The sequence below is a fragment of the Antennarius striatus genome, chromosome 3, assembly GCF_040054535.1.
Source record: "Antennarius striatus isolate MH-2024 chromosome 3, ASM4005453v1, whole genome shotgun sequence".
Classification (NCBI taxonomy): Eukaryota; Metazoa; Chordata; class Actinopteri; order Lophiiformes; family Antennariidae; genus Antennarius; species Antennarius striatus.
This window is the reverse complement of record NC_090778.1, coordinates 16,110,653-16,137,586: the sequence shown is the minus strand read 5'-3', so window position 1 is coordinate 16,137,586 and position 26,934 is coordinate 16,110,653. Positions and strand designations below refer to the sequence as shown.

Below are 26,934 nucleotides of genomic sequence, written 5' to 3'. Positions count from 1 at the left end.
TGACGTCAGACTAGACACTCTGTGCTATTGGACAGAATATTGGACGATATGGATTGGTTGACGTGCCCAAGACGGAGTTCTTTGCATCGGACGTGAGGCAGCAGTTTGTTGAAATGGCGTCTGTGAGAGGGAGACATGAAAGTTGCGCAGATGTTGATTGTACAAATCAACGCCAGTGTTTATTTTTCATCCCATCCAAAGAAGAACAGAGGAGACCGTGGTTGCATTTCATTTTTAATGGCTATGTGCAGCTGCATCACCTGCACGTTTGTGTGTGGAACCACTTCACTCCAGCCTGTTTTAGCAATGAGGGTCAGTCCAGACGGGGCTTTGCCTGAGACTGATCCTCATTGAAGGATCACTCCCAACCATTGGGACCAAGGACCTGCACCCTGGTCACAGGTAAGTCTCACCACATTTATCTTTATTGCAGTTGTCTGTTAGCATGAGTGATCAAGTGCTATTTGGCTAATTAGGTGGTACTGCTTCGTTTCGCGTTTGCGTGCGCGCTCCAACACGTGTGTGCATGCTGAACCTACAGTATCTGGGTACAACGCACATGAGTTGGGCTCACATTTTATCTTTTTTCCTGTTGTCTGTTAGCATGAATGAAGTCATGTTATCCTAGGCTATGTAGGGAGGTCTCCTTTGTTTCGCGTTTGTGTATTGCGTGTGTGTGCGTGCTGGACCTACAGTAGGTACAACACACATAATTTGTCTCATATTTTATTTTTGTTAGCATGAAGTAATGTTATGCCAGGCTATGTAGGGAGGTCTCCTTTGTTTCGAGTTTGCGTGTTGCGTGTGTGCGCGCACGCTACAACACGTGTGTGCGTGCTGGCCTACAGTATAAAACTGAAACGCATGTAAGTTGGTCTCATATTTTCTTTCCTATTAAATGTTAGCATAAATAAAGTCAATTTATGCTATGTTGGGAGTTGTGCTCTGTTTCGTATTGCGTGTGCGCGCACACGTGTTAGAGTCGCTTGTTTGTTCGATGTCATAGCGACAACGCACACAGGTCTGTCCTCCTTATCCAAAATCAGAGCATTGGTGTCCTGAAATTAGTGTCCCTCTTCCTTGTGCATCCATTCAGCCTACAGCTTCAAGAGACGTGGGGGGCCAAACTGACCCAGTGGACACTCATACTGTTGGTACACAGCTGTCCTTCAGGACTCTTCATTCCCACTATAGAAGTAAAGGTATTTACAAGTCATATTCCATACAATATGTTTTAATAAAATTGGTTAAATAGACTAATTTTCTAAATATTATTGTCTATAGGTTTAAGTGAGTGCACATGTATTGATAGTTGTACAGTAAAAAATAACAGTGTTGTGTATTAGAATATTCCAGCAAGACAGTAAGTGAAGTGAAGAGTTTAATATAAAAAATTTTGAGACAGATTCATGTATGTCATATGATATTGTTTTGGCTCCTTATTTCATTACGTTTGGTGTACCCCTCTACAAGATACACTTTCCAAAGGCTTTTGAAGGGACAATGCCGAGTCAAACCTCACGAGACAGAGCCAGCATTCTGTTAGTGTTGCAATACTTTAATATTTCAAACAAACATGTTTTGATATTCTGTTGGTAATTGTTCGCACCAAAACACAGTAAAAGGGATCATACAAATAAATAAATTAGCAAGTACCAGGATATATTTTGAACAAAATTTTTCTAAACAAAGAAATGAATCAAACAATATCAATAACAGTAAAGATCTATCTTTGTGTTTTATTGAACAGGTTTTGTAGCTGACATGTTGGACCTCATATTTGACAAAGTCAAATGCCATGCCATACACAAATGAGATTTTGGCCATTCCTGTCCCAGAGAATCTGTCTGCCCAGTCTGAGCGTCCAGACAAGGAGGAGTTCATTGCCAGCTACATGACCAGGTTCAACGAAGACTCGGTCTAAATCCAGCTTAGTGGCCTTAGTTTTCAGGAAACTCTTGGCGTATGCGAAGGACCACACAGGCTGGAATGACGCCCCAGATTCTGCACCCTAAGTAGCCCCAGCACCAGCCAACAAAGGTGCGATAGGCCAGATGTCTGCACCGTCTACAGAAAAAGGACACAAAATTATTTATTTCACAATGTTTTCAATCCTGAGTATTACAACTGTTGTGGATTTCCTGATAGGATGGCCCTGTGTTCTCATTATTGTTATTGGATGTATTGTTTCATGTAAATAAATGCTTGTATATGTCAACACAAATGGATTGTGAATACCAAAAAATGTTCAACATGTCTTTTAATAAGACAAAAATCAAGGTGTCGCAAATACAATATATTAGACTTTGTTGTACCTATAGTTTTGTCATGTGTTACTGGATTGATGAGGGTATGCCTGATGAAGCAAAACAAGACATAACTGTAGTTTTTATTCTGTGACATTTTTCAAAGAACGACTTATCGATGTATTTGTCTCAGACGTGGAGGGCCATACGCAGCACTCAGTACGTGACCGGCCGTTTGTAGGGTGTACACGTTTAGGCACACAGGCTGGAACCCAGGATGTTGAGTCATGCACGGAGCCTCATCAACCTCCTGCAGACGGCTCCTAACCTACAGTGAAAAACATGGTAAAGGTCATTTGAATTTTTAATTGTAAAAGTAGCCAAATAGAGACATAACTTTGTGGTTTAGCTGTGAGGTTTTTACTTGTGGTATCTCCAAACAGCAGAGGTTTTCCTGCTTCTGTTGGCATCCGTTCAGTGTCCACAGGAACACCTGTACAATAAACAGAAGGTGAAGACATCTCAAAATAGAGTAGATAAAGGCATCACTGCAGTATGGCTACATCAATTCACCATTAACCTGGTGTGATGGTGGCAAGTGTTAGCTCAAAGTGTCTTGTCACAGAGGACTGCCTCAAATATTTTATAGCTTAGTAACGGGTTAAATCAATGGGATATAAAAATGAAGTAACTTAGCCGTGAGCAGAAGTTAGCATTAGTCACATGGTAATAACTATCAGAACCACTTCTTCTGTCTTGTGTCCTTACACCTTCAGCTCCGTTGTAGCAAGCCATTCCAGCGTGTCATCGTCCAGGTGAACCAGACCCTGATCACCATTCGGAGGCCGGTATATGGGGCAGCTGGTCACAATGTGCTCGTCAACCATGATGTTTATGTCGCGGGTTGCTTCCTTGTTGTATAGGTGGAACATTGTTGTTACCGTCTTCTCAACGCTGAGCTTGAGGCGCCAGTTCTTCAGATATGAGGACAGGATGGTCATGTCCATGGAGAGGCCCTCCTCTACTGCTTCCCAGGATGGCTTGCTGAGTAGAATGGCCAGGTCATCTGCGTAGCCGTACTTCCTTGCTGTTGTTGCGGGTAGGTCGTGGATATAGATGTTGAAAAGCATCGGTGCCAGCATCGGTGCTGGCACCGATGCGGTATGCCTTGCGTCAGCTTTGTCACCCTGCTGCTTTGGCCATTGCTGGTGTGGAGCCGAAAGGTGCGGTTGATCAGCATCTCCATAATGAAGCTAACCATGTGCTTGTCTGGGATGGTCTCCAGAAGCTTCATTTGTAGCCCACGTAACCAGACAGTGTCATAGGCAGCTGTGAGGTCCAGGAAGATGGCACCAGCCTTCCCTCCTGCCTGGAAGCTGTCTTCTACGTCGTGGCACAGAAGGGTCACCTGGTCTGTTGTTGACCTACTGCTAGTAAAAGCCAGCTTGTTCTTTGGGCAGCTGTGGGTCGATCACTGGGGTGAAGCGCGCTAGGATGAGGCGTTCAAGGAGTTTGAAGGGGTCCACACAGTAGTGAGATGGGCCAGTATTGCCTCGGGTCATCGCTTGGCTTGTTAGACAGCCTCTACATGGCCTCCCCCGCAAGTAGCTGAAGAGTAGTTGCAAGGTTGCATGCCTTTCAAGCTAAACAAATGTCGTCACAATGTCCACCGACCACAGCCCCAGCACTATCAGAACCACAATCAGACTTTACTGTCACTTATAGAAGTACCGTAACATTTTTGCAGTCAACACATCCTTATGTATACAAAATACATAATAAGACAGATATGACATTATTATTGTGCGATAAGAGGCGGGAGTAGAAAAAAAAGTAGCTACCGGACGATGCTCCAGTCCTGTGATGACGTAGGTTACAGAACAAAACAGAACCAACTAAGTAAAGTTCACACATACTAACCATTCAGAAACGTCCTGCTGCAGCTGCACAGTCGGTGTTTCTTCAGGAGCCTCCGCTTATGGGTCCGACTCAGGGTCATAAATGTACGGCGACACGATGGGGCCTCCGACAGCATAATGATAACAAATGTAATGCCAGTCAGTTAGTCTAACGCTCTCCTTCAGAGGGGCGTGACCCAGGTAAAGCAGGCGTTGACCAGCGGAGCTCATTAGCATACTACAGCCCGAGGCCTGAAACGAAGCGTTTTGTGAGTAGCTCAGATGAGCGATTTTGAAAAGCTGATATTAAGGACCACAGATCACTTTAGGTCAAAATATTTGGAATACAGTCTAGTTGGACATCTGGCAGCTGAATGACATTAAGTTAAAAAGACATAATATGGGACCTTTAAAAAAAAATCACACTGTAACTGTTGGAATAAAGTGTGATGGAATGGAACATGTTACAGTACAGTATTTTCTGCACTATAAGACGCACTGGAGTATAAGGCGCACCCTCAATAATTTGTTTGTTTTTTAGTTTATTTCATATATAAGGCGCACCGGATTATAAGGCGCACACAATAAAAAATGAACACTTTATTTGATAAACTGCAGCGGCTGTAGTTGCGCAATCCGTCCACTAGATAGAGCCGCGCTACTCAGACAGTCATGATTGCATTCATGACTTCCTGACTACCTTTGAATGGCCCCTATTGTTATGTCAATAAGCCATTCTGAGCCTCATCAAGGAAACCTGATCACTTCATCACTTTGCCATCTTAGAAAGAAGTCAACACGCATATTAAAAAACCTGACATTAAAAACTGGTTAAATTCATTACGAGTGCAGTCAGTGCAAACAGAGCGGATTATTTCCTGATCTGAAGTTCGAAGCAGATATTTGAGCTCCGACGTTCGTCTTCATTTATTACTTAAATATTGTTTCGATTGATCGGTAGTCCAGTCGGAGGTGAGGTGCAGCTATTTGCTGCTGTGTGTCCTAAACAATTTTTTAACTAGTTTTTAATGTCAGGCTGCTAATTTACTGGCAAATATGACGCTGTTTTACTCCTAGAACTGACTTTAACGTTGGTGTCTCACCACCGTGAATCTCACAGCACGTCGCTGCAGACAGAATACACAAGCCTGAATGCGCCCCTCCGCCGCCCGCCCAGAGCTATCAACTACATTTGTAAATCAATAGCAGCACACCCGTTGACACCTTTGTGTAGCAGTGACTCTGCTCTTGAAATTTCAGAAAAGGCTGGAAGTTCAGCTTTGAGGGTCTTTCATTCACCTTTATGCCAGTTTCTCCGTGTGTTTCCACAGACTAATAGAATGGACCGTCACTAGATTCCAGATGACAGCACAATGGCATTTTTAAGACCAATTAAGTTTAAAGTGGGTTATTTCCGGCGCCAAATAGTTAGGAAATACTGAGATCAGTCAGTCAGTCAAACTTTATTAATAGAATTGTTGAAAGTTCCTTATGTTTTGCTACGTAATCACCGGTGCTCCTACAGTCTGCTCTACCGTCTGAGAGCAGCTCAGTCAGAGCCGGGACTTCGGTGACGCCCCTTGACTACCGTTGTTAGGGGGCGTGGGCCCGAGTGCCTTGTGAGGGTGCTCCTCTGGTGGCGGAGTGCGGCATGACTGGCAGCCAGACTGCCGACTTTTTTTCAGCGATCATGTTTTTAACCAATATTAACATGAATATTAATCCATATATAAGACGCACTGGATTATAAGGCACACTACAGGTTTATGAGAAAATTTTAGGCTTTTAGGTGCGCCTTATAGTTCGGAGAATACGGTAATGGGGTGGAATGGACAAATTTTATAATTGCCAAAATTTTCCAAAAAAGTTTCAAACATTTCATTCTTGTCTTCTTACCAGGGCTTTGAACCAGAATTTTTTGCCAGTCGGTTTGTTCCGAATTATAACGTTTCTGGTTTTGCGTTCCACCCATAAACTGACATTCCTGAGCCGGATAATAACATTCCTTGTAAATATACAGTAAATATATAGGTGCCGTATTTTGCACACCATAAGACGTGCTTAAAAGCCTTAAAATTTCTCAAAAATCAATGCTGCACCTTTCAACATTAAGCATCTTATGTGTACACTGAGTTCCAAAATCAGTAAAAATGTTTTTGTGTGACTTTAGTCAGCGATCCTCCAGATCGGCCATTTTACGCCAACACAGGACGTATTAGGTCACTACGTACGCCGGCATGAACAGTGATAGACCAATTAGAGAACATGATGCGAGGCTACGTCCGGCACACCTCTGGTAGGTACCGGTATAGGATATATGCCGATACTGTACCGCAGGTATACTGTTAACCACATTTGTTTGGCTAAAGACCCCCTACGGTGGTGTCAGCGAAGAGACACACTTACGACGCAACATGTAAACTCCAGGCTATCAGTTCCAGTTCACGATAAAGAGACCAGGTGGCTTTTTTCACTTCGCCATCTCTTTTGATCTGTGACTCCATGCACGCTCACACCACCGCTTCTGTAAAAAAAAACACGTCAAGCGGCTGAATTCAGAGCTTGCCATCAACCTGGGAGGATTAACAAAAGAACTCCAACCTCTGGACATCGGTGTAAACAGAGCCTTTAAAGTTACGCTGCGTGCGTCGAGTAATGATGGATGAGACGGTGAACACACGTTTACCAGGAGTGGAGGCAGTGCCGAGGAGTTACACCCCCACAATATGTGCATGGATTGCGGATCCTGGACCAACGTGTCTGCTTCGACTTTTGTCCAATGTTTCGCAAAAGCCAGCATTATTACCGGACAGACACGCGGAAACGTAACGGTCAGCAATAGTGAAATTACAGAGCTATTCAATGCAGACCGAAGATGAGGACTTCAAACGATTGAGCACAGATTTATCATATAAAGTTTTCGGTTTTGTTTTCGTTCCTGCCAAAATACCCAAAGAATAAACAATCGTAAACACTGCCACCAGGTAGATCAATAGACAATAGCAGACCTACTTATTCTGTATAACTATTGTCACTTTTAAGTAACCACTGCTCTTGATAGGCAACTTAATTTGCGGTCACTTGATTATTTGTCATGATTATTGGTCTCTGAATTTCAACATGGAGCAAGTTGCTAGCTGTGGCTCTTCAATAACCTGTAGTATGTCATCAAACAGGTACTGAAGAATGTCTCCTTTCATGGGCCAGAAGAACCTGTTGCTTACAACATAGTGCACACATTTTTTTTTTCCTGGATCATTCCTGGATACAGGTTGTTGTCATATTTCAGGGCACACCATTTGCCAATCATTTCATTACGGTCCCTAGAACTGCCTGGCGCCGCACGAGATGTTTCCTTATCGAAGCTGAAGCACTGAGCGGTAAAATGGTGACATTTCAACTGCTTTTGTGTGGAACACATGCAGCTTGCTTGCCAATACAGGAGCTCTCCAGGCGTAACATGACTGTGTGATGAATTTTCATTGTGGCCATAGAGCACTGTTGGAATCTGGTCTGTCATCTTTTCTATTGCTTTCTCCATTGCCTCACTGTCAACTAAAATAACTTCACCCTAATAGAAGTTTTGCTGAGGACCTTATAGAATTCTTGTGCATTGGGTATGACATGCATTTGCTCACCAAGTTGTCAGCTCTTTTCTTAAAAATACCCCAACACTGTCAGAAGCCACCTTTTCCACGGTGTGCTTCTAAGTAGTTCCACGCGCCTCCTGTCAGACTTCTTCTTGCCAACTCACATAGAAATTTCCTTTTTGCTTATATTGACTGCAACTCTTAACTGACTCATAGTTATCTTCCAAAATCACCCTGAAAACTCAGAGCAAAGTGTTTAATTTGATGCCAGGGAAAGGAAATTTGAAAGTGGTAGAGACTAAAACATTTTAAAATAATTCAGTATGAAGAACAACGCCACACACCACAATGATACCACCTCATCACAGGCTTTAGAGTGACGGGGTAGAAAATCTAAAGCAATATGGCAGGAATTCTGGATGTGCTAAAAGCTTACGCTACAGTTAGCATGGAACTACATGAAAAAACATGATTTATACAAATAATATTTGAGGATTTGATAAAAAAAATTGTTTCCCCCTTTTATTTATTTATTGCGTAACAGTTTGGAGATGCTATGTTTAACGGAAAAGGTTTTAAAAGGGAAATGTACCAAAAATGTTATAAAAGGTAAATCAAAACTTACCATTGTTTGAACTTCTCTTCTTCGAACTCCTGAATCATGTTACTTCCTGTTGATGACATCACTTACAGTAAATGTATTGCATGTTGGCGTAAAATTACATTAATGTGACCAGGTGAAACATGAAATTGATGGACACAGATAAAGCATGCTATTTTAACCAAAATAGGTCATTTTAATATATTCACACATTACTTATTAAGAGAAATGTATTTCTATTTATTTAGTTCTAGATGTGTTATTTATTTAGATTTAATATAGTTTTATTTGATATTCTTTTAAGTTTTACATTACATGAATGACAGAAAATGCTCAGAGTGGACATGAGAAATTATTGGAGTTTAACACAAAAAGTTGAAAATGTGCAAATTGTATATTATTTACAGTTTCTTTCAGTCGCTAGCAAGCGCTTACCCATACTTTAAAAATGATTTTTCTAAACTCTTAACACAGACTCACACCTAGAAAGCACAACTGACCAAATGGTTAATTTTCTTCTCAAAACCACATTTTGTTAAATAAACACTAACTGTTCATTTCAAAATAGAATACATCTTTTTCTGTACACACACTTTACCAAAACACTGGATATTCGACTCAAAATGAAATTATTGTGTCAAACAATAATGCTAGTTTTCACTTCATAAGGTACATGCAGTCAATCAAAGTACACCAGGTTTCAAAATACTGTGTATTGTTGACATTATAAAAAATTGCATAGACTTTTATGTTTCAGTTTTACTGGTATTTGCCAGCAAAATGTACACAAAATTTTTTGGTTGGGAACTTTATGTCCACATGCAATGTTCACATTCAAAAGCATTCTAGTGAAGAGTAAAACAGGTTTTTTCCTTTACAGTTTATTACAGGAGGTACAGCAAAAATACTGTTTACAATATGATAGAAAAGAAAAAGCTCATAGTGAAAAATAGCCATGAAACCCACAAGAGCATTCTGAACACAAAAAAAACAACAACAGCAAAAAGCCCAGGAAAAAAAAGGGGGCGGGGGGGCCTTACATAAAAAAACACAAAATTACTGTCTATGTTCTCTGATATCATCCAAGGTGATGCACTGGGATAGAACCGCTTGGTATGTCGGATCCACCCTTGGTAATGATCAGCTGTGTGTCAATTGGGGGGGGCAGTGACTCAGCGGTAGAGCAGGTTGTCCAATGTTCCAAGACTGGCGGTTCGATTCCCGCTCCCACCCAAAAATACCCGGAGTTTGAGCTGACAGTGGGAGATGTCAGCTCACCTCTGGAGCACAGCCGAGGCGCCCTTGAGCTAGGCGCCCTTGAGCGAGTCGCCCTTGAGCGAGGCGCCCTTGAGCGAGGCGCCCTTGAGCAAGGCGCCGTCACCCTTACAAGTTGCTTAATCTGTACATGCGATATCTATTGCTTCGTCTATCCACTCCTGGAAGAGGGGTCCCTCCTCTGCAGTCTTCCTGAGGTTTCTCCCATCCATTTTTTCCCCTGTTAAAAGGGTTTTGGAGGGAGTTGTTCCTTATCTGATGTGAGGGTTGTGCTGCTCACAGTGCATAAAAGTCAGAGGGATATCGTCCATGTGCAGATTGTAAACCCCTTTGAGACATTGTTTGTGAATCTGGGCTATATAAGAATAAATAAACTTGAAACTTGAAACTTGCTCATTTGGGCACACCATAAAGGTGTTACCCGCCACTTTACATCCCCCTGCATGTGTACAGGACCCCGGTGTGTGTGCGTGCGTGGGTGCATGTGTGTGTGTTCAGGGCCTGTTTACACTACAGTCTTTCTCGATTGCTTACACACATTTTCTGAAAGCATGCTTCATACTCTCAGAACTCTACACACAAATCCAAAAACACACACAATGGTCAAAACCTCTCACTTCTCCTGCAAAATGAAGCTTTACTTTCAAAACAATGTTATCTCTTCTCAAAATGGTGTTTTGTTGTCAAATGACAAACACAAACCATCAAATGAGTAGACATTTATAAGAACCATTTGAACACTGATGTGCTCAATGTAAAACACTGTGATGAATGGACTTGAACTGAACACTTCTTCTCCTTTCATCATAAGGACTTGGGCCTTTTTTGTTCAGTGTTACACTTACTACAGACCATAAAGAAAAAAGTGTTGAACAAAATTTTAGAATATTGTTTTTATACTTGGAACAGACAAATGCACTGTAACAAATATATTTTATTTTGCACAACAAAAACAATGTACACAGTGTACAACCAAACCAACACAAAGTTGCAAATACAAAATAGAAAAATGCAGTTACAGTAAGAAAAAAAAGAAAAAGAAACTATACTGCATCCTGTCTTCTGTTTGGATTTGGCCACAACACCTCCTCCACATCACAGCCAATGTTTTTTTCTGGCTCTTTCTCTGTTGGCATCCATTGTTCTAAAACAGACAAGCTCACCTGTTGCCCTTTCATGCTAAAGCTGTGATTGCTAATCGTAAAACTGTGTGGCAAGTGTTTTCTGATGTGGTGAGTCAGTGCACATAGTAGGGCAATTAAGTTTAGAATTTTGAATGACAGTGTTTTCCTTGTGAAAACAACAGATTTTTTCCATGAAAATTGTGTCTAATGCAGAGAATTGTGTGTCATGTTTTGAAAAAAAAATTGTTTTACAATGGAACTTTGATTGTAAAGCAGAAGTTGTGTTCGTAGTTTGCCAGAAATGGTTCAGGTGGCTGCTGCATGAGTTACATGTTTTGGTCATTGTGTCTCAAGTACCAGAAAATGTGTGTAAGCAATCGAGACAGACTGTAATAAATGCACGTATGAATTACTAACACTAGAGTGTGCCGCTAATTTCCCTTTAGGGATTAATTGAGTATATAAAATAAAAAAAATTAAAACATAATTCAGGCCTCGAAATTAACTTTTTTTCTTGGTAGCACTGGTGCTCCCAAATGTAGAAGTTAGTAGCACCAGCAAAGACTTTAGGAGCACCTACCCAAAAGCAAGGCAGTGACGGAGCGATAGAGACGCTCCGTCCATCTCCGTTCCTCCTCTCTCCTTCACCCAGGAGAGCAGCCGCAGCAGGGCTCTCATTGTTTCCTGGCAGGACCGCAGGAGCGCGGTCTCACAAAAAAAGGCGCACAAGATTTTTTCCCCTAGTCGCACCGGTGCTCCCAAATATATTTAATAGTCGCACTGATAAAAATTTTGGCGTATATGCGACCAAAATGGGCGCAATTTATAATATAATATAACAATATAATAATATATTGTTTGTTTATCAGCTGTGATATATTGTTTTTGAACTGATATCGTTGCAGAAGCACAGGTTTTTATTCTGTATCTAAGGTTTGGAATATGGTTGTTGCTATTGTGGGATGTTGTGTGTTAACATTTGTAAATAATAAAAAAAAAACAATCCATAATTTTGTTGGGAGGTATAGCTTGTCTGTTAAGAAAATGAAAGCATTGTGGAAATATGTTCACTGACTGCATACTGAGTGAAAGCAACATGAAATGTGTGACTGGTATGGCCACAAAAGACCGATGCTGTGCTAATTTTGTTTAGAGTTTTGAAAATGTGACTGCTGTTTGGACAAACGCTTGTTAGCGACTGAAAAAAACTATAATTGCATATATTTCATGCTAACCTGTAAACTTGAATCAACTCTTTCAGACAATGAAAATATCACAGATACCTTTATTATGTCTCCCATACCTATTGAATTTTGAGGCACCCAAACTTAACAGTTTTCGTGGAATGAGCTGGAAGTGAGAAGATGGAGTAGGAGGAGGAGAAGGAGGAGCAAGAGGAGGAGGAGGCGAAGGATAGCTGCATACAGTGAGCTAGAGGGAAACGTTCCTTTATAATCCACTTGTATAGTTTTGAGACTGTTCTTTGACTTAAGTCTGAAGAACTATAAATTGTGAAGTGGTGGAAATGGTGAGCTGCTCATAAGGATGAAATAAATATGAAGAGCATGATATAAATCTATAAAACATGAGGTCATAAACACAGATTTTCATTTCTTATAAGGAGTGAATTAGACTATTTTCATGAATACATGTTCAAAGTTTTTTTTTTCTAAAGCCTCTAAAGCCAGATCAGGCTTTGTGGAATCAGTGCTGCTCACCCACTCGGGCGGTATGTTTAGGCGTACTGGTGACGACTGTGGACGTTGTTGAAAGTACACAGTGATCCTGCAGCCAAAAGTCAAAACAGAGACACCTGGCAAAAACGCAGCACAACTACACACCACTAAACAATGACACTCAGCTGTATCCTTCAGCATGTCGTACAATCCTGAAGTAAAACAATACATTGGCTCTGCCAGGGACATTTGTTTATTTTGTCTGTCTGTGTGTTATCAGGATCACACAGAAACTACATGAATTTTCATGAAATTGAAATGATTTATAGTAAAGAACAGCCCAGAAGGAAGATACCCTGATAGAGACAGATGCAAGAACAATTCTAAAGCTTCTGTAAATATCACAAGATCTTTTTGGACTGTTTTTGAAAGTTACACGCAAAAAAAAACTTTGTATTTTTTTTATTTTGATGTTTCCTAACTCAGTGACAGGGCGGGGCATGGAAGGACTTGGCATATTTGGATGAGGCTTTAATTTAACTGCTGAGTTGTTGTGTTTATCTTCCTGCTCGGTGTGATTTGGCATGATGAGTGTCAATACCTGGAGCCAGTTGTACCCCGTGGCACTTAAAACTTAACCCAAGCGTTGTTTTTATGAGGAATATGAATTAACTGTCTTAAAATTGGTTTTTCATCAGCTGCATTGCATCTTATTTAAAAATGAGTTAATAGTAAATTGCTAATAGTTATATGGATTTATTTGGTGTATATGCTAGTAATGTAGTGTTCAATTATAGTGAGTGAAACAAATGGTTTTTTTATTCATCTTAAATTTTCCCCCAACTGTTGCTGAGGGAGGAGAATGAAAAAAAATTTAGATTAGAGTGCATTTAGAAGAAAAATAAAATCGTATTTCACACCAGAGTATTGTTTCCAAGGTCACTAAAGGCATTTTATGCTCAGTCTTGACTCTGACATGAGATAAAGCTTAATTTTGTTTGACACGGAATAATGTAGGAGACATGCTTTTTTTTTAAAGAGAGCATTTATAAAATTAACGAGGTCAAAGGTCATCTGCTACTTCTGCTTCTCACATTACAGAACTGAATTCTTATTGAATTGAATGTCTTAATGCTTTAAATGAAATTACCGGTTTTATAGAGTTGGTGTAATACTGCAGTACCGCTGCTCCGATTTTTAGTTTCTCAGTATATTAAATTTCATTGCTCTGCTGGATGTTTTATGGGAATATGACTGGGGTATTCTCCACTGAACAGTTCAGCTTCTAATGTACAAAACTCTCAGCTTCCATTGTGTGAAGCTGTCAGCGTCTGGGCTGACTTGTTTTCTTTGTCTTGTTTCTTCCTCCTCTTACTGTCACTCCCTCACTGTTCTCCATTTACTATCTTTCACTTCACTTTAATCTCTACACCCATCATCCCCCCCGTGTTCTCTTTATAGATGGTGAGTGTGGTCACAGCTGAAACCCATCTTGTGGGTCAGAAAAAAAAGAGAGAAAAAAATCATCTCGTCCTTTTTGAATGTCCTGTTTTTTTCCAGTTTGACAGTGCTTTCTCTTAGTGTGTGAACTGACAATCAATGAATGCCACAACATTCAATCTGCGATTTGATGTGTCACCTTTAGTAACGTAAAATAACTCGACATTTACACCTCAAAGAAAGTACGCCCTCTTCTTATGTTTGTCTTTTTGTCGACTATTGTTTGCTTTCAATCTCTCTTAAAATTGCATGTTTTCCAACCGAAACGCCTTATTTTTTGCGATCCGCCCTTCCCTGAATGTTGACCTGCCCCAAACTCTCTCTCTCATCTTTACACTCTCTATGGCACTTCTCCTTTATTTCCTCCCCCTTTTTCCTTATCTCCATCTCTTCTATGCATCCCTCTCCTCTCTTTCTACCACAGACAGCGGCGACAGTGATTTGGAACTGTCAACCGTGCGCCACCAGCCGGAGGGGTTAGATCAGCTCCAAGCTCAGACCAAGTTCACCAGGAAGGAGCTTCAGTCTCTCTACCGAGGCTTCAAGAACGTATGTCTGACTTTATATTGTGGGCAAGTTCTTCATTAACATAGTTTAGACTATTTATAGCTTTCTCTCTCTCTCACCCCCCCTCTCTCTCACTCTCTCGCTCTCTCCCTCTCTCCCTCTCTCCCCCGAGCAGGAGTGTCCCAGTGGAATGGTTGATGAGGATACATTCAAGACCATCTATTCTCAGTTCTTCCCCCAAGGAGGTTAGATGTTAAAACAATCTTTCTTCTGCATCCTTTTTTTTTACCTTTTCTTTTTCTTTTTAAATAGATGTTACCATATTAATAACCCCGAATTGGTATGAAATATTCTAGAAGTATAAGGAAGGGCCTTTCATGTTTCCATAGGTCAGATTCGTGCCTTAAATCCATACAGAAATTGGTTATATTGCCACAGTGGTGTGAAAAGTAAATAATAGAATAATATATTCAAGTAAAAGTGATAACACAGCATAGAAGTTATGTAAATAGAAGTACTGCATTCAATACAAAGATATTGTACATAGATGTGAAGCTAGTGAGGTTGCGACCCAAATGCAGCACATCAAACATGCAGGTATGATAGTAACGGTTTTAATGACGCTTGTAGCAGACAGAAGAGGAATAATCCAGCAGGAAAGGATTCACACAACACATGAACTGAGAACAGTGTGGCCATGCTGAAAGAGCCTCTGCTTAACAGGTAGTCACAGGTTCTGATGGAGAAACTCATGCTGTTGCAATGAACCAAATGCCACAGGCAGAAAGAAACCAGGAGGGCAAAAACAGAACTCTAGGTCTGGCAAGAGGAACTCAGTTTGAGTAGTTCGGTGCAGGCTGAGTGGGGCCGATGATTTATGTTTAAACACATTCATGCTTAAGAAATATTTTCCAGTTGAAGCTCATCTGTGTTAAACTTGAACTGTTTTACCTTCTGTTGAGCAGTTCAGGGGGCGGCACGGTGGTGCAGTGGTTAGCGCTGTCGCCTCACAACATGGCGGGTCCGGGTTCGAGTCCCACTCTGTGCGGAGTTCGCATGCTCTGCGTGGGTTCTCTCTGGGTTCTCCGGCTTCCTCCCACCTCCAAAAGCATACGCTTCAGGTTGATTGGCCAGTCCCAACATTGACCGTAGAAGTGAGTGTGTGTGTGAGTGATTGTCTGTCTCTATGTGGCTCCACGGTACACTGGCGTCGTGCCCGGAGTGTCCCCCGCCTCACTCCCTGAGACTGCCGGGATAGGCAACCTGCGGGATAGGCAACCGCAACCTGCGTTAGCGGATTAAGCGGGTTAAGAAAATGACTGACTGACTGAGCGGTTCAGTGCAAGAACATTTTTATGAAAGACAAAACTGTACCCTGTGTACGTTTATTTGACCAGTGAACCATTCATGTAACCATGAAGGATTTAAAATCAAATGATAAATGTTCTGCGCTTTTATAGTGTTTTCTACACCTTCATGCTGCCCAAAAGCACTTGAATGAGTGAATGACTCACATTCACACACACACACACACACACACACACACACACACACACACACACACACACACACACACACACACACACACACACACACCCAAGATACTTCTTGGGGTCTTGAGATCCTTCACTTGGGGAAGGACCTCATTCCCCACTCAGAGAAGGTAGTCCACCAGTTTTCTGCTAAGGACCATGACCTTGGAGGTGCTGATCCTCACCCTCACCGCTTCACACTCGGCCACAAACCAGACCAGTGAGTGCTGCAGGTCACAGGCCGAAGATGCAAACAGAACCACATCATCTGCAAAAAGCTTTGACGCAATCCTCAGCTCACCAAACTGTAAATCCTCCTCACCACAACTACACCTCGATATCCTGTCTGACCGTATAGCCTCTGGTCCGGATCTAAACTCCTGGACAGGGGTTGGACCTGCCAGGCCCAATGGGTGAAATTGGGATTCAGCATCTTGCCCAAGGATATTTCGACATCTGGACAGGTGGAGCTGGGATTATAAACACCAATCTTCTAAAACATCAGCTTGCTAGAAGAATTTGCATTAAACAAATAATTTTGATCAAGAGGCTACAGCTATAAATTAAGTAGTAGAGTATGAGTATAGTATTTTCCTTTGTAATGTAATGAATGCACGAATACTGAAGTGAAGCGGTTCAAAGTTGTACTTTTTTTTCCAACAGATGCAACTACCTACGCTCACTTTCTGTTCAACGCATTTGACATAGACAGAAATGGTTCGATCCGCTTTGAGGACTTTGTCATCGGCCTGTCCGTGTTGCTCAGGGGTTCTGTCACCGAGAAGCTAAACTGGGCCTTCAACCTCTATGACATTAATAAGGATGGCTACATCACCAAAGAGGTATGTCTGAGTTTTGGGATATGCAACATCGATAATATACATTTCAGATAACTCCTCCAATACTACCTTTTTGCCTTCATTCCATAGGAGACAGTACAGACTGACAAGAACTACTGTATGTGCTGACATTCAGCAAAAGCTGTCCTAGATAACATATTTATATTTTAGAATATAAATATTTGCAAATGCACCACCCTCTCAGGTTAAGCTAATAAACTGGTGTCTCCTAATGTGCTAAAGAATACTCTCACATATCTTTTTTATTCTTCTTTCCCTTCTTCTTCCTCTTCTTCTTCCTCTTCGTCTTCCTCCTCTTCTTCTTCTTTTTCTTCTTATGATGTAACATTTTTGGAACACACTATACAACTTTTTAGTGTGATCTCCTCTGCCAAAGTCAACTGGGCGAAGAGCGAGGCTCTTATAGTGGGAGGTGGGCTGGATGAGATCAGACTCCCAGATGGACTCCAATGGAAAAGAAATGGCCCTCAAATACCTTGGAGGGTATCTGGGAGACCAGACTAATATGGAAAAGAACTGGGAAAATGTTTTAGAGAAAGCGGAAGGGAGGATAAAAAATTGGAAATGGATTTGATCAAAACTGTCTTTTAGAGGTCGAGTTTCAATTATAAATAATTTAGTTGCAGCAATGTTGTGGCACCGGGCAGCACGGTGGAGCAGTGGGTAGCGCTGTCGCCACACAGCAAGGCAGCTCCGCATTCCAGTCCCGCTCTGTGTGGAGTTTGCATGTTCTCCCCGTGTCTGCGTGGGTTCTCTGCGGGTTTTCCAGTTTCCTCCCACCTCTAAAAACATGCACATCAGGTTAATTGGCTGTTCCAAATTACCCGTAGGCAGGTGTGTGTGCGTGCATGTTTGTCTATGCCTCTGTGTTGCTCCGTGGTACTCTGGCATCTTGCCTGGAGTTTGCCCTGCCTCCCTCAGCTGGGAAAGGCTCCAGCTCTCCATGATTTGCGCAAGCGGTTAGAGAAAATGAGGCAGTTAGAGAAAATGAATGAATGAATGTTGTGGCATCGGCTGTCCTGTATGGAAACCCCACCAATGTGGCTGTTACGAATCCAGGTGGTGATGGTGGACTTTTGTTGGGACTGCCATCACTGGGTCCCTCAGAGCATCCTCTTCCTGCCCAAGGAGGAAGGAGGGCAGGGGCTCACCTATCTGACCAGCAGAGGCGCTGTGTTCCAGCTGCAATTCATTCAGTGGTTCCTGACTTGCCCTGAGGACCTGGTTTAGCAGCCCACAACGTAAGCAGTACTGGCCCAGTGCTGGGGTCTGGGATTCGGACGCTCATTGTTCTTAATGGACCTCAGTAACGATAGATTGAAAGATCTTCCAAGTTTTTATCAGAGTGTATTTACAATCCGGGGACTTCTGTCCAAGGGGAGACCACAGGATTTTAAAGTCCTCTATTGGATTTTAAAGGAACCTGTCATCAAAGGCGGCCTTTTGCATGTAAGAACTATTGCAGGAGCATCAGTGGAGTCCAGATTCATTACAGTTAAAATCTCCAATGTTTGTTGTGTGGTGGAGATCTGTGGACCCACACTGGATGCTGCTCTGTCCTCTGCTGTGGGTGTAACCTCAGTGAGGCTCATCGGAAGCCTGTTGAGGAACTGGAAGAGCCGAGTCAACCCAAAGCAACTGACTCCAATAGATTCTTATTGTAAAGCCCTGTCAAACCCTTTCCCTATAGAGAGTTTGTCTGTTTGCTCTAACGACTCTGTGTCAGACCAGATCAGCCTCAGTGACAGTAATAGGAAAAACATGTATAAATTGATGGTAAAGATTTTTAAACAATGATCAACTTAAAGATTGGGCTGACACACCATGGAGGGTTCACCTTGGTCTGGCGACAGATGTGAACCCCACATGGGAGTCTTTCTACAAGCCACCCTTAACAAAAAAAGGTTGGGGATCTCTATAAGAGGATTTTATGCGGTGCTGTGGCCATCAATGGTTTTATTTCGAGTTTGAATCCAAACATGTCGAACAACTGTCCGTTCTTTTCTCACAGAGAGACTGTTTCTCACTGCTTCCTAGACTGTCAGAGACTTGACAATCTGTTTCTGGTTTTGGAGAGAATCTTCATCTCATTCTGTTGTGCTTTTGACTAACAGGTGTACATTATTGGTTTGAAACGCATTGGTTCTAAACTTTCTTCTGGGCCAAGCCAGGATCGCAGCTTATTAAGCAGGAGGAAAAAGGTTGAAGGTTCGTCTGACTGCAGTGCAGAATCCATTTTAAGAAGAATGTGTCAAGCAATGATCAGAATCGATTTTAACTACCGGTATATCAGAGCTATGAATGATTTAGACACTTTTACGAACATATGGTGTGTCAAAGGTGTCTTGTGTTCAGTGTTGTGGAAGGAACTGTGTTCAATCAGTGTTTGGTTTAATTCATGTATATTTTGCTTGTGTTCCTACATTTTATGTTACTTGTTGTTGAAATGTGAGTTCCTGTTTACGTGAATTTCTTTTGGATTTTGTGTCAACGTGACTATCTTTTATTATAACTTTTATTAATAAACATGGTTTTAGAAATAAAGTCTTCTTCCTAAATCAAAGAAAAATCTTCTTCTTCTTCTTCTTCTTCTTCTTCGTCTTCTTCTTACAAAAATGTCCTGTGCACTTTAGTCGATGATTGACTCACTTTGGCAAACTTCCTGATATAATGCACTGATTTTTAAATTGTATTTCCTTTTATTTATTGGTTTTTAGTGTTTTTAAAGCACTTTAGTACTTGCATCCAATGAAAAATTGTAAAATGTTTGAATGTGATTAAAGTGTTTTTGCAAAAATCAAAAAAAAAAAATCTTCTTCTTCTTCTTCTTCTTCTTCTTCTTCTTTGTGTGTAATAAGTATTGTGACCCCTCCCTCTTCCTGTTTTCTTCAGGAAATGCTGGCCATCATGAAATCAATCTATGACATGATGGGGAGGTACACCTACCCCTGTGTGCGAGATGAAGCTCCCTACGAACACGTGGACAAGTTTTTTCAGGTTATGAGTGCACGCACGCACGCACGCATGCACGCACGCACGCACGCACGCACGCACAAACACACACACACACACACTGTTATACTTGGACACGTTTCAATTTAAATTTTACACAGAATCTAAAAAAATGTTTCTGCTTTGTGTATTCTCCCCTACAGAAAATGGATAAAAACCGAGACGGCGTTGTGACCATTGAAGAGTTTATTGACACCTGTCAGAAGGTGATTTTTTTCACCTATGCACACAGTCTCAAGCTAACTTGGACAAAAGATGAAGGATTAATAGTTCTAAGCATGATACTAATGATTAAATCAACATATTTACTATCATATTTATTTTGCATTCTTCTGAATTTTTACATCCATTGCTCTTTTACAGTACTCTTACCAAACCTATATACTGATGTTAAACCATTTTTTTTGCACCTGTTTGCTGCTAATGTTTTAACAAGTGAAATTCACCAGTATGAGATTAATAAAATCTTGTCTCATTTTATCTGTAAACTACTGCATAAGAAAACCTCACATTCCCTTCTCCCCGTGAAATATAAACACATCCTCTTACTTTTATTCCAGATTTTTTTAAAAATCGGTTTCATCTTTATTGCTATTATATTCTTAGGCATTTTTCACAACTTTTAGGCTTTGTTTTGTCAAATTATTTTTAACCCATTGTGATCCAAAATGTGATGTAAACATTCCAAAATCAGAAGTCAGAAGAGTAAGGAGAAAAAAAACTTTGCTTAAGGAATTTACGCACTGCACTTTTATTCTTCTATTATGACAAATCCAACCACAGGTTTTCTACTTTGAGAAGCCAGTGATTCTCCATAATATATGTAGAGTTCTTACAGTAGGCATTCAGCTGCCTTGGGTGGTTGGGTGGAGAAAGTGACGGAGATAGAGACAGAGATAGAAAGACAGAGACACAATGGCAGCGAGGGAGAATAGAGCCGAGAACAGAGGTAGGGATAGTCGAGAACAGAGAGTGACAGAGAGACAATGACACAGAGCAGGAGGGAGAGAAAGACAAGACAGAGAGAATAGGAGCAGACAGAACATAATGCAGTTATTAATCCATGTGGTGGTTCATTACATGTGTTGGAAGCTGCTACTGAAGGAGATTGGCTGTACAGGAAACAGTGAAACTACAGTTGCTTGTGATAACAGTGATGATAACATTAGGCTGATGATAGGCATCAGGTGGAGAGAGTCACAGGTCATGTTCTGCAGCTCAATGCAAAGAATATCCTACAGACTGAGAATGATGGAGGGACAACAGAAGGAAAAAGAACAAACAAGTATGGGGTAGAAAGGAAGTTTGTGACATGCATTTATGGAATGTGAATGAACAGACAGAGAGGAGGATGTAGAGCCCGCTTGGTGTGTAATAGGCGGTACCCCAGCAAACACCAGTTTACTGAGATAGAACTGAACTAAACATAATACAAATGAGAGGTTTCACAGAGTACAATAGAATACAGATATTTAAAAAGACGTCAGTCTGATTTCATGTTGACATGTATTGCATCATTATTTTTTTCCGGGACTAGATACCTGGATTATCATGTGCTGAGTCTCCATCTGTATTTTCTTTCAGGGATAAATTTAAAGATACAAAAATGAGAGGGTCCCCCCTTAAATACTACAATATTTTCTCATTACTTATCTACGCTTGGTATTGATCCATGCATGCCATCACAATATGGATAATAAAACAAGATGCATACACATTTATTGTTTAAAGGTCCAGTGTGTGTGTGATACATTACATGTATCAGAGTGGTTCATAGCTGCTATGCAAACAATTGAACACCCTTCTTTTTCCCATCCCCTGTGGTGACTAAAGTAAAATAGAGAAGGGCCATTGAACAGTCAGTGTTTGTTTTGTCTGTGGTGTTGTAACACGGTAACATGTAACCATGAAAAATGACCTCTTCTGCAGGTGTAAAAATTACTTTCTGAGGTAAAACAAATAACCAAGTCCCATTGAAAACATCATTTTAATGTTAAATACATTCATGTTTCTAATCCTATATCACACACACTGGCCCATTAAATTCACAATATCAAACAATTGTATTTCAGTTTTGGATACAAACTTAAGTTTCTTTTAGTGTCCGTGAGATATCAGAAAAAAATCCACTAAAAGTCATTACTGTACATTCTCCAAGCTTTAGATGCAAAATAAAACCATGTTTTACTGCTTTAACAGTTGTAACATTCTAAAATCCATAAACTGATATTTATTAGTTGCTGCGTAATGTTTATTTCCTCATATAATGGGCGGAGAAGGGTATTTCTGTATTAGAGGTATTCATAATTACTAGTGAGTAAATGAGTCACTTTTGTATAACAATAGTGTTAAGTCTTCTGGTGACAGATGTGTTTCTTTATCTTTCTTTCAGGATGAGAACATCATGAACTCAATGCAGCTGTTTGAGAATGTGATATAAAGAATCAGGATGAACTCAGTTGTTTTCCTTCATGAACCCATTTTCACAGCTCTCACACAAACAACACACACCTATCGCCTCATACTCTCACAATAAAACAGACATCCTGGTGCGTAATGTAGGCACTATAAAGGCACAGGGACTAGACATTCCTTTCTCTTTTCCAAAGACATCTGTAGCTGTATCTTGCAATAGCTTCTGGATTAAAAGACTGCTACAGAGAGAAGAGGCATTTCCATGGTGAATTCCCCACTTATCTGACAAGTCTATTGTGTCCTAAATGAAGAAACAGAAGAACTTCATCTTCATTCAACTTCACGGCATTCATCCACTGACCTAAAGACAAGGAGATAAGTTTTAACACAACACTAAACACTCTCTCTGTCACACTCTCATACACACACAAACACTATTTTTGTGTCGGAGAGATTTGTCGAGCACTGGATGACGTGAACCAAGAGGAGCACAAAAAAAAAGAGAAATGATGTAAAGCATGCTTGTCATGAAATATGTAATGGGGACTTATCTTACACTACAATTTTATGGCTATGTATTATATGTGCCTGTAATAAAGGCATTGCAGATAGCTGCATCTGCCACACTATTGGCGAATGTATATATGTATAGTTCATAGTTATTTACCTGATGCTCTTTTGGTCACGTCTGTGTTGTGGGTGATGGAACAGGACCAAAACCGAATATTTATTTTAAATATTTGTTCAAGAAGATTTCAGTTAATCTGTTCGGCATAATTTTTAGTAGCGATTCTCCACAGAATTTAAATGCATTATTGATATAATTGTCTTTTTTGTGTCATGAAAGATAACGTTAAACTGGTTAGGTTGATTAAGTGATTCTGCACCGAACAGTGAAAAATCAAGGAGACTGTTAGAAGTGTTTAATCATGCTGACTTAAGGCTTTATCTTGATTTTTCAGTATTTAGAAGCATGCTGATTCTAAGTGCTCCAGTATCATGTACAGTACAGTAGGACCTTTGTAATGTCAGTTAATTAAAGATGCAGTTCATTGTGACTTGGACATTGTTAAATTCATTTTCCTCCTACACTCAGATTAGGAGGCAGCAAAATAGTGACAAACAAACATGAAGTGAACCAACAAGAGTGAATCAGCAACATGAAAAACCACAAAAAACACCTAAAATGAGGGGAGAGGAATTGTACAATATTCATTTGTTTCCGTCTCCTTAATAATTACTGCAATCAGTTAATCCTGTTGTAATTTTAAATTAGAGCTCTATAATCAAGGTGAGTTTTAGTGAACAACCTCTTTATCAACTGCTTGACTAACACCTGTTAAGATCCAAACATATTCAGGAAGCATTCACAACACCTTGCTGGTATTGTCAAGACCAAACAAGGCAGTCAGAAACTGCAACATCCCGCGACTTACCCTGACCTACTTTAAGGTAGGTCAGGGTCAAAGCTTCAGGGTGGGCCTTGACCTCGTTTTCTCAAGGTCAAGTTCGTCTTATGTTCATCCCCTTTGCTGCTGGAGTCATGTCCTTTTTGTTCCATCTTTCTATCTGCAACGGTTGCGAAGATATTTGGTGGACATACAAACAAACGGACGAATGAACGGACGATAACAGGAACACTGACAATTACAATACATCACCGCTTTGAAGCGGGATGTAAAAAATTAGCATCTCCATCTTCCACCCCAACTAGGTACTTATGTGCAGATTCTCATGTGGATTGGCGGTCATTTTGAATTCCTCCTTCCTTATCAGCTTTTCTATGATCTCAAATTCTTTTCATCTATCTACTCACATTCTGTGAAGATGAAGATGCTGAGGTTCTCTCTGGGAGTGACCAGGAAGGATAGGATCAGGAATGAGTACATCAGAGGGACAGCACATGTTAGAGGTTTTGGAGATAAAGTCAGAGAGGCCAGACTGAGATGGTTTGGACATGTCCAGAGGAGAGATAGTGAATATATTGGTAGAAGGATGCTGAGTTTTGAACTGCCAGGCAGGAGGCCTAGAGGAAGACCAAAGAGGAGGTTTATGGATGTAGTGAAAGAGGACATGAAGGTAGTTGGTGTGAGAGAAGAGGATTCAAAGGACAGGGCTAGATGGAGGAAATTGATTCGCTGTGGCGATCCCTGAAGGGAAAAGCCGAAAGGAAAAGAAGAAGACTCACATTCTGTGAAAATCAGAAGATGATATGCTTACAATGAGAGTGTACTACCAGATGGATAGATAAAACTAGCTGATGACATTTGAAATCTGACTTGACTGTCCCAGCAACAATCCAATCCAATCCACTTTATTTATATAGCACAATTTAAATAAACATGAGGTTTCCAATTACCGCACAGTAACTAGATAAAAACAGAACAAAAACCATTAACATAATGTAGTTAAATAAAATATTTTTTTTAAATCCAGTAAAACAATTTATTATTTACATTCTCAAAACTTTTGGCCATGACTGTACACAGACATGTTTTACAGTCATACTGCATCTGTAATTATTCACACCTAAAAATGGTATATACTGTATGTACTTTCTATTAATTACATGTCTCTTTTTAAGCTCTAAAATATGGACCAAAGTGTATTTACAAAGACCTACCAGTCCAAAACTGTTATTTCCTTTAGCTGCAGACAAAACAAAGCTAAAATATGTCAATATTCTATATTCATCAGGTTTCAAGAAGTACCTGAAAACAACATTTGCGTCAACACACATATTGACAATTGTCAATGAGGGTCCCTTGGATTAGAATGTGGTTTTACAAGCTTTATTATCATGCTTAGTATACATTGTGTGTGATAATTAGTCCTGAGACATTTTCTTTAGGTAAACTACATAAAATTACCACTATCTGAAAAATATGCAATGACACATTGACTTTGTGGGGAAAAAAAGATAATGTCATTAAAGGCGTCACAGCTCATTTAGTCCCCTTGCAGTGTAATCTTGCCTTGACCAGGTGGCCAAATACTGACTTTAAATCAATACCAATGTTGCACCTTGTTTAATTTTAGAAAATTGTCTGATAACATACTAGGGGAATAACTTTATGCCTGACAGCTTGTTTTGAGCTTCTGCATGATCAGGTGGTCAAAAATGTTCTAATACATCTAAAGCAGTGCCCCAACATATTTATAAATATAATATTCATTCAATTAAACACATAACTTCAACACACACACTATCATACTGCTCCAAAAATATAATTACAATTACAGTACTATTACACAATTACAAATGTAATTGTATGATCCTTGAAGGCAGACTGCAATTGTGATTTCACTTAATTTCACACAAGTGAGTTCAAATTGCACCGTTTCTTCATTACTAATGTGCTTGGGTACTTTATGTCACATGAACATAAAAAAACGTATTTTTGTTCCTCTGCATAGGAACTTAATTTGTGGACCGCTGTTTATGAACTAGAGTGGATTCATTTAGATCACAGTTAAGAACATTAGTAAGAATTTGCATGTTAAATGTTAATATAAGCTGCTTCCGTGCCAAACCAACACGAGTTAAAGTATTGGTCAAATATTCTAATAATACTGCAAATAAAAGCAGGACAGCCATGACGCTGCTTAATGCTCGTTTTGTAACTTTCCGGTGTGTTCATGTTAATTAGCCTAATCCACTATGCCTGCAGGGTGATAATGACAGAACAAACGCAGACATTTCTACATGACAGTTCTTGGAGACGAGGATCCGCCATTTAGGTAAACGGTGTTATAAAAGATTATGAAGTCATAATTTAAATAACACAAATTATGAAACAATGACTATCCACTGTCACTTTGTTGGAAGAAGAGGGACGGAGTGCGTCATCGTAAAGGAGCCTCTGATTGGCTGAGCCTCAGTTCCAGGGCGGGGCCAGAGGTAGCTCCAGCAACACCCACGTTGAACGCGACAGTGCGCATGCGTGATGGTCAGCGTCAACCCCGTGGCTTTATGAAAGACGAAATCCTTCTGTGTGAGGAGTGTGTGGTCGTGTCTGCGTGAGAACGTCTCCTGGAGAGAATGAGTTTATCTGTGGAGAAGCAGGCGTGAAGAAGGCCTCACCCCCGCGGTCCGCTCTGTTTTGGTTAGCCTCCGGCCAGCGCACCTCCGCCAGCTCACCTCCGCGCCGAGTCGGCAGCACACAACACGGGGACAAGGGAAAGGACGTAACGGCAGCTGAGAAGGGAAGTGGGCTCCGTCTCCTCTTTCATCACGCAGGTGAGCACAAAACGAGCCATTTTTACCCTGACCTAGCGGTGTGCTGGAGGGAGGGGGGAGGTTTAGAAGCTCCTACCTCCGGTATCATGTCTGCGGGTGGCGGAGGAAGATGACATAAAGGTCCGTAAGTTAGCTAGTCCGGAGCAGCCTGCGTGTCCGCGCTGATGTTCACGTGTGACTGTCAAACACAAGGCCCGCTCACACTCACAAAGCCGGGGGGGATAAACAGGCACTACTGCCCATCTTAATGGTTTTTAGCTAAGATCCGCTGTTGTGTGCCTCTAAAACACACACGATTGTGACCCAGCGTGGTCCACTATCATCTGATGTCACGAAAGCGTGGAGACTGGAAGAAACTTCACCCCGCTGGACACCAGAGTTTATTCTGGCTGTTAGGGTTTATCATCTCTGGAGGATAGAGTCATGGAAACCCTGTAGCCATGGTCATAGTCTGACGC

At 40.9% G+C, this 26,934-nt stretch overlaps 2 protein-coding genes across 4 annotated transcripts in view; both read left to right on the top strand.

Annotated features, from left to right (window-relative positions):
- kcnip3b (Kv channel interacting protein 3b, calsenilin) overlaps positions 1-23,277 on the top strand; it is a 67,523-nt gene extending 44,246 nt beyond the window's left edge. The window contains exons 3-8 of one of the 2 annotated variants that reach the window (XM_068311860.1): positions 14,335-14,459; positions 14,593-14,662; positions 16,613-16,791; positions 19,702-19,806; positions 19,965-20,027; positions 22,214-23,277. In XM_068311860.1, coding sequence (XP_068167961.1) covers positions 14,335-14,459; positions 14,593-14,662; positions 16,613-16,791; positions 19,702-19,806; positions 19,965-20,027; positions 22,214-22,261 — 590 coding nt within the window. In that variant the 3' untranslated portion in view covers positions 22,262-23,277. Of the gene's footprint in view, positions 1-13,871; positions 14,460-14,592; positions 14,663-16,612; positions 16,792-19,701; positions 19,807-19,964; positions 20,028-22,213 lie in introns of both variants that reach the window. The other variant, XM_068311861.1, reaches the window with a different exon arrangement.
- A 2,907-nt stretch (positions 23,278-26,184) lies between these two features.
- slc23a2 (solute carrier family 23 member 2) overlaps positions 26,185-26,934 on the top strand; it is a 35,970-nt gene continuing 35,220 nt past the window's right edge. For both annotated transcript variants that reach the window (XM_068310539.1, XM_068310538.1), the window contains exon 1: positions 26,185-26,476. The gene's annotated coding sequence lies outside the window, so the exon portion shown is untranslated. The remainder of the gene's footprint in view (positions 26,477-26,934) is intronic.